Source organism: Ammodytes marinus (assembly GCF_949987685.1).
Source record: "Ammodytes marinus genome assembly, chromosome: 13".
Taxonomy (NCBI): domain Eukaryota; kingdom Metazoa; phylum Chordata; class Actinopteri; order Uranoscopiformes; family Ammodytidae; genus Ammodytes; species Ammodytes marinus.
The window spans coordinates 22,104,884-22,118,338 of NC_137217.1; the positions used below are offsets into that span (position 1 = coordinate 22,104,884).

Genomic DNA, 13,455 nt, shown 5'->3' on the forward strand with positions numbered 1-13,455 from the left:
TTGTCAGTTACCAAATAAATTATAATATTGCAATATTATAAAAACAATCATTTAAAAGGGAGGTCATCATATCAAATTTTCATCATGATGACATTTTCTGTTGATTAGTCTTAAAACAACACTGTCATCTGTCTATTTTATTGTTAAATTAAATTTGCACGAAAGTAAAATTCACTATTCCCATGCAAGACGTAAACATGCACACTCATTGAATGTGTAAATAAGTACATAATGTTTGCATACTGTTTTATCTTCAAAAATCGTGTTTTTGCACATAACAACTTTGCTTTACTTTGATCCTTAATAATTTGACACAACTATTCCATATTGAACTACTTTGACTCTGAATCTATAAAGACAATCAAATAATTTGCAATATAAATAAATAATTTGTATAGATACAGTAGGCCAATGTTTAATTACATTCCCTTGGTTGATGCTCTCTTTTTCAATGTTATGTCACGTTTGCTCATATGTTAGCCTATACTGTATAGGCTAATAATAATGATAATACACATATTAATATTGTTCTGTATATGTCTTGGTAAAAATGTTTTAACTTGCAATATGTTTAATAAAATAAAATAAAATGTATTTTAAATAACACCTCTGGTTTACGTTCTTTTTTCTTACGTACATTTACGTAATAGCGTTTGAGAATACAAAATCATTCCAACGTAGCGCGAGACACTCCAAAGCCATCGGTGCGGTGGAGGGTTTTGTGGGTCATGGAGGAGGAAGGTAAATAAAAGAGAGGCGCTATTAACGCACAGCGGCTGCTTTCAGACGGTTACCGGGAGCCTTGAGGCTGCGGGAGCTTTTGTTCTGATACGGCGGTTAACCCGGAGCAGAGAGCGGAGAAGAGGGACGTTCGGCTCGGCTACAGCTGCAGCTGTCGGCGGTGAGATGAACATCACGTTGCCCGTCTGTTCATGCCTCTGTGGCCGCACACTGCAGGAGTGATCTCCGCGCTGGCCCTACAGCAGCTAGCCTGTACCATTAGCTAACGGTATCTACTAGTGTTGTAAACAAAAACTCGTCGTTTATTGTTGATAATCTTGTTTAGTTGACATGCCTTTAAGAGTTTGTTGCACAAGAAAATATGTTGTGAAACGTTTACCAAGCTAATGTTGCCGTTTCAGCTTGAAGCCACAGTTAGCTTTGATAAACACAGTGCGTTAAGTGGACACTTATTGTTACACGTCAATGTACTAGTGACAGCCGTTTGACAGGTAATAATTGTACTATTTTATTGTTTCACAATAACATTTGAATATGTGTAACTGTGCAACGACGTCATAAAAACACGACCTTCTCCTTCCACAGTTTATCTAGTAGGTTTGCAGCACTTAGTTATGTGAGCAAGTAAACAGGTGTCATGGAGGCTTGCATCTGTGATAGTGTGTGTAATAATATCTTTAGCTAATCCTCTTACTATGACCCCGATAAACATACAGCAGCTGCTTGAATCAGTCGGAATAAAAACATCCTTAAATCCTCCACCTGGACTGTATGAGTGATGAGCAGTACATAAGTTCAGATTGGACTTTCTTGTGCAATATAATTTTGTTTTAAATTGTTTGAGGTTTACACTGCAGGTGTTCACAGGGAATTAATCTATTCTTGACAGATAATTACTATTGCATATTACTCAAGGGGGGGTTAGAGAAGTTGAGTAGGCCAGAATGTAACACAGTTTATCAGCTTTTCATCTCTGGGGCTGGATGTAGGTCAGTGATTTGAGCTGCAGAGTTTCTTTATGGACCACATGTAATTGTTTTCAGTATTTGTATTCGTGGGCCTAATCATTCTCAGAAGGATTTGTCTTTTTCAATTGCTATTTTATTTTTGGAGGATTGGGTGAGTGATCATCAGATACCCAGATGGGCATGGGAACAAACCTCACTATTATATCGATGCTGTGACATGGTATACCAGGTATGGATATCATTTTAAATGTTTTTAGTCTTGTCTCCAGATACGCTATAGCCGGAGTTTCTGTGCCGCTACCAAAATGTTAATAATTTGTTATACCTTAGGTGGAAATAAGCATGTTTCTCTACAAAATGTGTCTCAAAACAAGTGTGCTTGTACAAAAGTGTAGGCCTAAGTAGTATTTTTTTTAATCTTAAGTACAAAATGTCCCATCTAAATAAAATGATGACCAGTCTGGCAAAAACAGGTTTTTGATATTCTCTGCTATGGACATGTTTGGTGGGTCGTACCAAAGCGGTATTAAGGTTGAACTCCCAGCCCTCTGTGATTGTAGTTGTCTGTGATTTAGGTAATTACAATATATTGAATGTTTCTTTTTTGTTGTTGTTATTATTAAGGCTTCAAAGCTTTTACTGTAAAAGCTGAAATCCTCTGAATTTACCTCACTACTGTAGCTGAGCGAAATATGCAGTGAATGGCAGTGCCTGCCGGGCCATCTTATCCACATTATTAATGGTTCACCCTCAGCCAGGAAATGACACGGAAAACAGCAGATGGAGCCTGAAGTTGATTATGTGAAATGAGACAAACTGTGCAGTGTTTTTTGGGGGGGTTTAGATAGTACAGCACAATACTAAACTGTTTTGTTTTTGAGTCTTCGTTTGTAATTTAAACATTTTACTGTGCAGTTTTTCCTTCAGTTTTTTTCTTGAATTTATCACATTATTGACCGAATACAGGGCTGCAGTGTGACTATGAAAAGTGAAAAATGGCTTAACTTTCTCCAACGCAGAATTCATTCTGTGCAACTATTCCCAAACCAAAACTGACCAATGGATATATTCCCTCTCTTCTCAGTATTTAGGTGGTCTGATTTAGTTTTGCCCCATCCTTGTGTTGCCATGGCGATGAGGGAGTTGGTGGAGGCAGAATGTGGGGGAGCCAATCCCCTCATGAAGTTGACCGGACACATGACCAAGGAAGGGGGGGCATGGCGGCACCGCTCAACACCTACAGTGAGTAATTTGTAGATAGCCGCTAGTTAAAATCAGTTGAATTTATCAGCTCATTAATTTCCTGTCCCTATTGTGAAATTGCTGCTTCACAGCCTGGCCCTAGATGTTCTGTTACTTCATTTTTTCACTTTTTTATTTTCTCAGATTCCCCCCAGTCCTGTTGAAATTGCAACTGAAGAAGAGGTCAGTGCTTGTGTTCTTTCCATATGTAGCATATAATGTGGGCTTTAATACGATTTCATATTTAATACATTTTCCCCACTCTGTGTATTTGGGGTGAAGTTCCCTAACACAGTCTCCAAAAAAGTAAGAATAATATTTATTAGCGGGAGTAACATCGACATTCGATCTTCTTGACTACTATGTGTCAATAGGCAATTTCACATCTGAGCGGACAAATATTGAATGCGGGGTCCCCCAAGGTTCCATTCTTGGCCCTCTTCTATTTAACATCTATATGCTCCCACTAGCTCAGATTATGAATAAGAACAAATTATGCTACCATAATTATGCAGACGACACACAAATTTACATAACCATATCACCAGGAGACTACAGTCCGATACAGGCACTGAGTAAGTGCATTGAACAAATCAATGATTGGATGTGCCAAAATTTCCTTCAATTAAACAACGATAAAACTGAAGTAATTGTCTTTGGTGCCAAAGATGAACAATTAAAAGTCAGCGCACAGCTTACATCCGTTATGTTAGAAGCCACACCCCAAGCCAGAAATCTTGGTGTTGTTGTAGACTCCGACTTGAATTTCAAGAAACACATAAAATCAATTAATAAATCAGCCTACTACCACCTAAAAAACATATCAAGAATTAAAGGGCTTATGTCTCAGCAAGACTTAGAAAAACTTGTCCATGCATTTATCTTTAGTAGACTTGACTACTGTAACAGTGTCCTTGCTGGCCTTCCAAAAAAATCTATCAGACAGCTTCAGCTAATTCAGAACGCTGCTGCTCGAGTCCTCACTAGGACCAAAAAAGTGGATCACATTACCCCAGTTCTGAGGTCTTTACACTGGCTTCCAGTCACTCAAAGAATTGATTTCAAAATACTGATGTTGGTTTATAAAGCACTAAATGGTTTAGGGCCAAAATACATTACTGATATGCTGATACGTTATGAACCGTCCAGAGCCCTTAGGTCGTCTGGGACAGGTCTACTTACAGTCCCTAGAGTTAGGACTAAACGAGGAGAAGCAGCTTTTAGTTTTTATGCACCAACAATCTGGAACAAACTCCCAGAGAACTTGAGGTGTGCTGCAACTCTCAGTTCTTTTAAATCGAGTCTGAAGACTTTTTTGTTTCCATTTTAACCTGCAATTTTCATTCTATTTGCTTCTTTTATTAAATCCAGTTTTCATGTTTTTTTTTTTATTTTTATTTGCTTCTTTTAATCGCTTTTAAATGTTTTATAATGTGTTTTATGTATTCTAATCTTGCCCCTGTAAAGCACTTTGAGTGGCCTTGTGTCTGAATTGTGCTATATAAATAAACTTGCCTTGCCTTGCCTTGCCTTGCCTTGCCTTGCCTTCTTTGCTCTAGCTGGTGAATGAGTTCCTTCAAGCGCCACCAAGACCTCCACACACATTTGACATGGGTCAGCTGTTGGAGGAAATGCAGCAGATTGACCAGCAGAGCTACAGACAAGCTCCCCAGAGAGGTAAATGTTATTGTTTATTCTTTTTCTCATATATTTTGAACGTCAGTATTTTCAGATATTTTCTTTAGTGTTTGTGTGGCTAAGGCTTAAAGTCCACGAGGCATTTTTAATTCCCACGTGTTTCCATGTCGTAGCTCCAGATGTGGCAGCGTTGGCTCTCTCCGGTCACTGGACGTCTGAGTTCCTCTCAGGTCCCGACTCTGCCTCGGCACCGGGGCTCACCGCTCTCGGTGATGCGGCAGATGCTGATTGGACGAGAGAATTCATAGCAGAGGCTGCAGGTAGCTTGAGTTTGTTACGGTTCCTTTTCTTGCTCTCCTTTGTTTCAGTTTGGAGACAGCTTTCACTTTATCTTCCTTGAGTCAGTCATCTTCAAGTCTGTCATCATCATACGAAAGACTTGAAGGGAATCTTTAACGGCAGCCGAGCAAATGTATATTGCCATTTTGACCCCTAAATCCTGTGTTTTGTTTCTAATTTTGTTTCCCCCCTGCTCCAGATCCTGGACGCTGGGCCGAGGAGTATCTGGAGCAGTCAGAAGAGAAGTTGTGGCTGGGAGACCTGGGAGACAAGGATAACGAATGGTGAGAACAGGGGATGGGGGGAGGTTGATCGTTGAATATGCAGATGAAAAATGGTTTGATACGAGTGGCTACTTCAGTCCCACTACTTAAAATGTGAATCATAGGCAAATACACTTAAAAGCGTATCTAAACGCTATATTCCTAAGTGTTGCCTACATTGGAGAATAACACAATTTATTTTTGTCTTATAACTACAGACAGTTTCATATTTAAAAAAGAATTGTCATTGATTTAAAAGGACAAAGGAGTATCAACCAGGAGAGGAGCTGAAGCAGACTGCCAATGAGCTCGTCTCAAAGGTCGATGACCCCAAGTTGCAAAACACAGAGGTGAGCAACCAGTTAAAAGGTGCCTGACAGCAGTTGTGTCCTCTTTATACCATCTCTTTTAACATCTATCATCATATCTTTTCTCTTTTTTCTTAAACATTTTTGTAAAGTAGTTATTTGGCAGAATAGTGCATTTGTTTATTGAGATGAGAAAACAAGCAGTGTATCAGTGTAAACCTCACCATTTAGTAATGAATGGTAAATGCTTTTATGCTGTCATTTCTTTATACACTTTTATTCTTTTGTGTAGTTCCTGCGATTCATTAGGCAGATTGGCGAGGGCAGTGTGACAGTGGAGAGCAGAACAGACAAACAGCTCACAGATAAAGCTCAGGCCGAGGAGGCTCAGAACTGGGCCTCCAACCTCAACCAGGTACGAGCCACTGCCCACTGAGGAGGGGATGGTTGCTACGGGGGAGTACACTACTGGGGAAGCACATTGGTTTCACTTTTGCACAGTATAGGATATGCCCTCATGACTCATCACCCCAGTATCTGAAAGCACAGTAACATTTTCCAAAAGTATTAACCAAAAGCAGCCTCTCCACTCCCTGTAATATGAAGCTGGAGGTTGCACAGCATTGCAGATGGAATTTGTTCAGCAAAGAAGCGAGGCCTCTTTTGATTATCTGCTTCTCTTCTTATGCATTCATTTTTATTACTTCTTTTGGATGTGTACAATCAAGCTCTAGTTATTCCCCTTGTGACTCAGTTCATCTTCGGTTTGTGATTTCATAGGGGGGTCGTAAATGACATAGTTAAGCCAAAAAAAAGGCTGATGCCAGATTTTGGATTTTAAATTATGTACCCCAAAAATCACAATACTATAGAAGCCCAGTCCTACTAAGAGAAGAAAAAATAGCTTAAAAGTTACAATTAAGATACAATTAACATTTCGATTAAGATTATAAGCGTTTGAGATAATAGGTCCACATTTGACTTTCATCTATTATATTTTTCTTATACTGGCGGGAATCGGCTTCCATAATATACTGTGTATGTGTAGCTCTCAGTCCTATTTATGAATTTATTTGTGGATATACACAGTATGTGCCCACCATGGCTCCATATTTCTTTATTGCCCTCTAACTCTGACATGTACTTTTCCCATTTTTTTTTTTTAACCTGCCTTTTGAACTCTCGGCTTCCCATTCGCTCAATTAACAACCTCCATTCATTTGCTCCTCCTACTACATATAATTGACTCCTACTCCGGCCCAACCCCTTTCAAAACAATCCCCCCCTAACCAACCTCCTACCTGAAAACATTACCCACCGCCACCCCTCCTCACCTCCCGCCATAGTTCCTGATGGAGACGAGGGGAGGGAGTCTCCCCTTGGAACCTCCAGAGAGGGATAAGAAGATTGGAAAAGTTAAAGCTAAACAAGCAGAGCACTGGGCCACGGTCGTCAGGCAGGTAGGACCTTTGTGGTCATAGCATTGATAGGTATTTCATTTTTAGCTGCAGTTATTGCTGTATTTAAGATATGCTGATAGTTTTGTACAAAGAGGTTTGTCCTACACATAAACGGTAAGATACACTCAGCTTATTTGATATTTTGCTGCTGTGCATTGAAAATAAACAGTAAGAAATGTAAGAAAGGACTAGGGAACTAAATGCTTATTCTGTGTTGTCTATTCGTTCATCTTTTCCTTTTTTCCATTCACTTTCCTCTTTATTTTTCCCTCTCTTCAATGTCCCCTTCCTCTGCTCTAATAGTAGTTTCCATACTTACTGACTCGAGTCAAATACTGTCATTGTGCTTCATTGCTGTTCAGGTGTCAGTGGACTCGGCTGAAGCCTGGGTAGATGAGTTCGCCACAGCAGGGCCGGAGTTCCAAGAGGCTAAAGCTGCAGTGGAGGTGAGTCGAGAGTCAGTGAGCTAAAGCTGAAGCTCTATTTTATTTATTTTTTGAGAGAGCAGTGGTAAGGTACAGGTACACTGGTGTGATGAAAGATTGAGGTAAGCACTCGGAAAGTAAGTAGGACATTTTTTTCTATTTTTACTTATTTTTCTTCTCTTATTAAAAGTAAATGTCAATTATGTTTATAATACATTAATGATATATGATGTGAGGAGACGGTGTGGTAATGATACCTATCTGTCATTTTGTCAGAGTGATGTGGATTTCTGGGAGAAGCTGCAGCAGGAGTGGGAGGAGATGGCAAAGAGGGACGCAGAGAGCCACCCCTGGCTGTCTGACTTCGATCAGCTACTCAGCACTTCTTATGACAAGGTATCTGTCAACCCGCTCGGAACAGGCGTCTGCCCAGACAAGACTGTCTGGTTACACGTCTGAGCATTTCAGTGTTTTTGTGCTGCTTTTTCATGTGCCTCCATGATCCTCTGTTAAGAACAGTGCGCAATACACATGTAAATATTCTCAGCAGCCTTCCATGCTTTGTTGTCCTAGGGCTATCAGTTTGAAGAGGAAAACCCATACTTATCCCACCCTGACCCTCTGTCAGAGGGAGTGAAGAGAATGGAGGCGGGGGACATCCCGGGTGCTGTGCGGTTCTTTGAAAGTGCTGTACAGAAAGAACCAGAAAACCAGCTGGTGAGACAATTGTTTCCCCATTCCCTCGTATTTCTTGTTATTTTGCTAATGTTTGTTTCCCAAGAAGGCAGCTTTTTTGATGCTGTGCTATGTCAACTTTATTTTCATTACATTGCAGGCTTGGCAATATCTGGGAACGTGTCAGGCAGAGAATGAGCAAGAATTTGCTGCCATCAGCGCCCTCCGCAGGTCAGACATAAGAATTGCAAAACGCTAGTTTAGGCTGTCAATACAAATGCAAAACAGATGTGCTGTATTTAGTTACAAATGAAGCCAACACATGTGTAGTGCATCTGAGTATGCTTAGCGATTACAGTCCCTCTGGAGTATATATAGAGTCCTGTTCATTTTGTAGATTATTTGTTTGGAAATGAATTGTTATGATACTCATGGTTCTTTTCTATATTGGAATTATTACTGACTAACCATTAGTGAAAATTATTCTTCTACTGTGTATTTTGTGACATCCAAAATCCAAGACCAAATTTAGATATTTGCTGAAAAAATAAAATAAGTCAATCTTGAAATCAGATTCCATCCAGTTTGACACATTCATTTAGTATTTGATAATTAAGAGCATTTGCCATCTCAACTAAAAAGCATTTCCTTGTTTTTTACGACAAATTAATATTATTGTTTCACTTTCATTAGATGTATAGAGCTGAAGAACGACAACCTGACTGCTCTGATGGCGCTGGCTGTCAGTTTCACTAACGAATCGCTGCACAGGCAGGCCTGTGAGACTCTTCGGGATTGGCTAAAGCATAATCCCAATTACCGTTCGGTGTGGGAGCAGAACGAGCAAGAACGCCAAAAGGACTGTGCCAGAGACACGGACAAGGACAGGGAGAGGTTCGGCTCACTGCTGCCAGAGTGAGTCACACACACACACACACACACACACACACACACACACACACACACACACACACACACACACACACACACACACACACACACACTGGATTCAGAATGATTTCAGGTTGAAAAACATACAGACACAGCATCCAGTAAAATGTCTGTAATGAAGTGTATCGATACATTCTGTATTTGCCAATTTCTTTTTTGTTTTTCCTGCACAGATCTTTGTTTACCGATGTCCAGTCCCTGTACCTGCACGCAGCCAACTCTGACCCCGCTCAGGTGGACCCCCAGCTGCAGTGTGGTCTGGGAGTCCTCTTCAACCTCAGCGGGGAGTACGACAAGGCGGTGGATTGTTTCAGCGCTGCTCTTTCTGTCACACCACAGGTTAGTGTAGAAGCCAGAGCTGAGATGCTAACGTTTGTCTTCGTCACACCGCGTGCTCTGTCTGTTTATGAGCTCTCACTTGTTTTCTTCTGTCCCCGTCAGGACTACCTGCTGTGGAATAAGTTGGGTGCCACACTCGCCAACGGAAGTCGCTCTGAGGAGGCAGTAGCCGCCTACAGGAGAGCTCTGGAACTACAGCCCGGTTTCATCCGCAGTCGCTACAATTTGGGAATCAGCTGTGTTAACCTAGGAGCACACAGGTGAGGGAGGAATTCTTTTGTCTGTAGATAAATGTTTTTGTCCTAAAAAGCATAATGTTAACTTAACTTTTTTTTTGTTTCAAGCTGTGTGAGCTGATAAAAATCTTTGAACAAAATGGGTGAAATTAACATTAACTGTGCCCGTTATCAGACTAAAGTTTTTGAGATTTTGAAGGGTTTGATTATTTGATAAAAGATTTAGTTGCATTTTCTTTAAATGCTGCAACACGGAGTGTTAATCAAAAATTACTCTTTACTTTTCAGGTTTAACAAAAAAAGAATTAACATTTTTCTATTTGCTCATACAACATTTGTCCATTTCAAATTCAATATAAGCTAATTTATCTTTTTACTTTTGTTACTTTTAAGTTTCAACGCAAACAAATCAGGTGCAATGCAACAGCTTTTACTTCCACTCAGGGGCGGTTCTACAGGGGGGCAAGGGGGGGCAGTGGCCCCCCCACTGAAGAGCCTTGCCCCCCCAGCTGCCCCCCTAACTTTTGCATTCTCAAAAATGTACTTGTAAGAACAAACCTCCACTATGTCAACAAGCCACACAAATAATTTAAACAAACAATAAATTGAACAAAAGTAAATAATTTTGAATCTAATCTTATGCCCTGCGCCCCTGCCCCTCAAATACTTAGCCACGGCCCTGCATCATATGCGCATATCGGCGATCACACAGTTTGTCACACACAGCGAGTCAGCGCGCTGCTGTGCCATGCAGCCCTGCGAAGAGTTACTGACCTGCTCCGAGCATCTGAAGGTGAAGTCAGTTTACCCTTGTGAATTTTAAACACACCAATTTAACTTAAAGTTATATTTGTAATTAATGTAATGCAATGCAAAAGTAGCTAATTCATCAATAAGAGCACAACCATTAATCGTTGGCCAAAAGAAAAATCACTCGCTTGTGACGTGTAGAAGCATATTGCCCTTTTATTAATTTGTAGGCCTGTTGTAGTACAGGCAAGAGCTTGATAAAAATATTTAAAAAAAAACCCGGATGTTCGGATCCATACAATTTAACACTGGGTCGCCGTTTCGAGAGAGAGAGAGAAAGAGAGAGAGAGTTGCCGTTTCTGAGGCATTAAGTTACTACAGTGACACTGACAGTGCTAGCTAGGAGATCGATACTTTTTGTATGAACAGCCAAACATAGCCTACTAAAAACTCTCACATATCACAGCAAAAGAGCTGCACAAATTAAACCAGGTTACATAATCATATGTTAAAGACATGAATAAATAAGTGAAGGAATAGAGGGAAAAGAAGAAATAAATGTGAGGGATGAAGAGGAGGTTTTATATTCAGACAGAGGGACAGACGACAGAGGCAGGTAGTGATCAGCAGGCAACATGGGAGATAGAGAGAGAGAGAGACATAGGGTTAACATGGCTGAAAGGTAAGCAGAGGGTCTGACTGCAGTCCCAGCCTAAACTACTGTATTGTTATTCTCCTTCCATATAAATTCCACTACACTAGAGTGATATGTCATGTCACTCAAAATAACATGTTTCAATTATTGCCTGTTTTCTGTTGTAGCAATGTGTTGTATAGGGTAAGCTATGTAGGCTTAAGATATAGGCTACACATGTCTTATTTTATCAGAAATGATGATCAATATAATATATATGGGGATTCCCGCTACCGTCCTCCCATGCCCCCCTGCCAAGACCTCTTGCCCCCCCTTCGCCACCCCATGTAAAATGTTCTAGATCCTCCCCTGCTTCCACTAGATGGCACCATAAATTTGGTAGAATGCATTCAGTTGACAGTCCATTACCCAACAACTCTGAAATAAATCATTCCTTTTATGAAGGTTGTAATGTGCAGTCTTTGTTGAAAACGTTTAATAGGAGGGGATTTTATTTCATGGTTATTTTGTAGGCTGCCATTTATGGTGGTATTGAATTTGTACAATGCTGACAGGTGGTGTTTCTAATGTTTTGTCTATTAAATTCACATGTCAGGGTAGATACAAAAAAAATAAACTAGCTCCATCTAAGACATACGTTTTCTCAAATTGATGAATGCAGTCATTTCTAATACTACTTAAAAGATCTGTTGTTCATAATGTCCTGCTTTCTTTCTAATTTTTATTTTCAGAGAGGCAGTGGAGCACTTCCTGGAGGCTCTGTCTCTACAGCGTCAGGCATCTGGGGACGGGGCGAGAGCTGCGAGGGGACCCGGCGGTGTCGCGGCCACCATGATGTCTGACAACATCTGGTCCACCCTGCGCATGGCTCTAAGCATGATGGGAGAGAGCTCTCTCTACACCGCTGCTGACCGTAGGGACTTGGACACGTTGCTGGGTCACTTCTGCCAGAGAGAGGTGGAGGGTGGGAACGAATGAGAATCAGCCAGGGGGGCGGGGCTTATAGAGTGTGAGTGTGTTTCGCTTGGAGGAAGATGTCTGGGTGAAAGGAATCAAGAGTGACGACGGTTACAGAGATATGGAGGAAGGAAGACACTGTGAAATATCCACCAGTCACTGAGACATTACCTTGTGGTCATTTCCCCTAAATGAATTCTATCTTGCAGTATTAATCTGTATGTGGAAAGACGCAGCCAAGAGTAATACAGTTATGTCACTGTATCCTACATGTTTGACTGTCCACATATTTCCTCCTACTCTGTTGGTCTAGAGAACTGGTTGTAATGAAATGTCACTTTGGCTTAACATTTTCTCAATGAAGAAAGTAAATGATGACGAATGAGTGAATTGGTTATGTATTGAGTACACAGCAATGTGGAAGGTAATGTTTATCATGCACTTGATGCTCTACCTGTCCTTCTCAACAGCAGGTTGAATACTTATTACAGTTATGTAGATTAAAGGTACAATATTGCTGTCACCTTTAAAAGTGTACTGCTTTTCATCAAAGGTGCTTCAAAGAAGAGGATAAGGCCGGTCCAGAATATCAACACTAATCAGAAAGGCTACAGCGTCTTGTTTTTCTTTTTTGTTAAATATATATGTACTTTATTTAATTTTTTAGTAATCACTTATCAGCCAGGATAATGAATTGACAACCAGCGGGACTGTTACTGTTATGATAAAGTGTGCGTGTGTGTACAGTATGTGTGTATGTCTTGGGTCAGGTGGGTGATATTAATCTTGCATCGGATGATAAGATCATATAATTGTAATATCATTGAGAATGATTTCCCTGGGCTTCTCCCTCTTTTGCTCTTTTTCATATTGCTCTTGTAAAACAATTTGCTTCATTGTTAAATAACACCATATGCCATATTGTGTATTGTAACATAATTGTTGCACTATAATTGTTTTCAGGCTAGTTAAATCCTGAATGCAATGTTTAATATAATATTCAGCAATAAAGCTTTGATTCCAAACATCTGTTGGTGTTTTTTTCCTTTCTGAATCATTGAACAAAATTGCTCCAACTACATAAAATAAATATGGAAAGCTGGAAAAACACTTATTGAACAAATAACATATGCCAAACTGACTATCCAAGTTGTCTAAAAATGTCAAATATATTATCTATAATATAAGCCTGCATAAATGGTATGTTCATTTGGGCCTGGAGTGTGTAATGCATCCCATGTTTTTACACTAGTAATGCAGCATTTCATGCAAAACATTTTTTTTAGCTTTTAATATTGTGAGTAAAAATAAACACGCATTAACATCTTTAATTATTCTAGTTGAACTCACTTAAAGCGTCCTTTTCCCATTTTTTAGAAAAGCAACATTTCTACTTTTTCAAGATGCATTTCCATGAAAAAAAAAAAAAACATAGCTTCATGTTAATTTGCTGTGCTTCTTTTTTCTCACAGGATAATATATAGCCTTAACGCAGTTGTGTTATGGGG

The 13,455-nt window shown here is 40.0% G+C and overlaps 1 protein-coding gene across 4 annotated transcripts; it reads left to right on the forward strand.

Moving 5' to 3' along the window:
• The first annotated feature begins 703 nt into the window (after window positions 1–703).
• On the forward strand, window positions 704–12,959 carry pex5 (peroxisomal biogenesis factor 5). Of its 4 annotated transcripts, none has more exons than XM_080039925.1 (16): window positions 704–1,009; window positions 2,794–2,951; window positions 3,096–3,134; window positions 4,511–4,628; window positions 4,763–4,909; window positions 5,128–5,212; window positions 5,451–5,541; window positions 5,792–5,914; window positions 7,322–7,405; window positions 7,661–7,780; window positions 7,958–8,101; window positions 8,220–8,290; window positions 8,753–8,974; window positions 9,184–9,349; window positions 9,452–9,609; window positions 11,722–12,959. In XM_080039925.1, the coding sequence occupies exons 2-16, from the start codon at window positions 2,838–2,840 to the stop codon at window positions 11,966–11,968; spliced, it is 1,929 nt and encodes a 642-aa protein (XP_079896051.1). In that variant the 5' UTR covers window positions 704–1,009; window positions 2,794–2,837; the 3' UTR covers window positions 11,969–12,959. The 4 variants fall into 4 exon arrangements, with proteins under 4 accessions (XP_079896051.1, XP_079896050.1, XP_079896052.1 ...); XM_080039924.1 differs by having other exon boundaries at window positions 704–901; XM_080039926.1 differs by having other exon boundaries at window positions 704–901; window positions 2,801–2,951.
• Window positions 12,960–13,455: the final 496 nt, after the last annotated feature.

What these genes read in the sequence shown, in the direction of transcription:
- pex5 (XM_080039925.1), top strand. Translation starts at nt 2,838, where the DNA reads ATGGCGATGAGGGAGTTGGTGGAGGCAGAATGTGGGGGAGCCAATCCC. An exon ending in GGCACCGCTCAACACCTACA is followed by an intron (nt 2,952 to 3,095) that starts GTGAGTAATTTG and finishes TTATTTTCTCAG; the next exon opens with ATTCCCCCCAGTCCTGTTGA. An exon ending in GTTAACCTAGGAGCACACAG is followed by an intron (nt 9,610 to 11,721) that starts GTGAGGGAGGAA and finishes TTTTATTTTCAG; the next exon opens with AGAGGCAGTGGAGCACTTCC.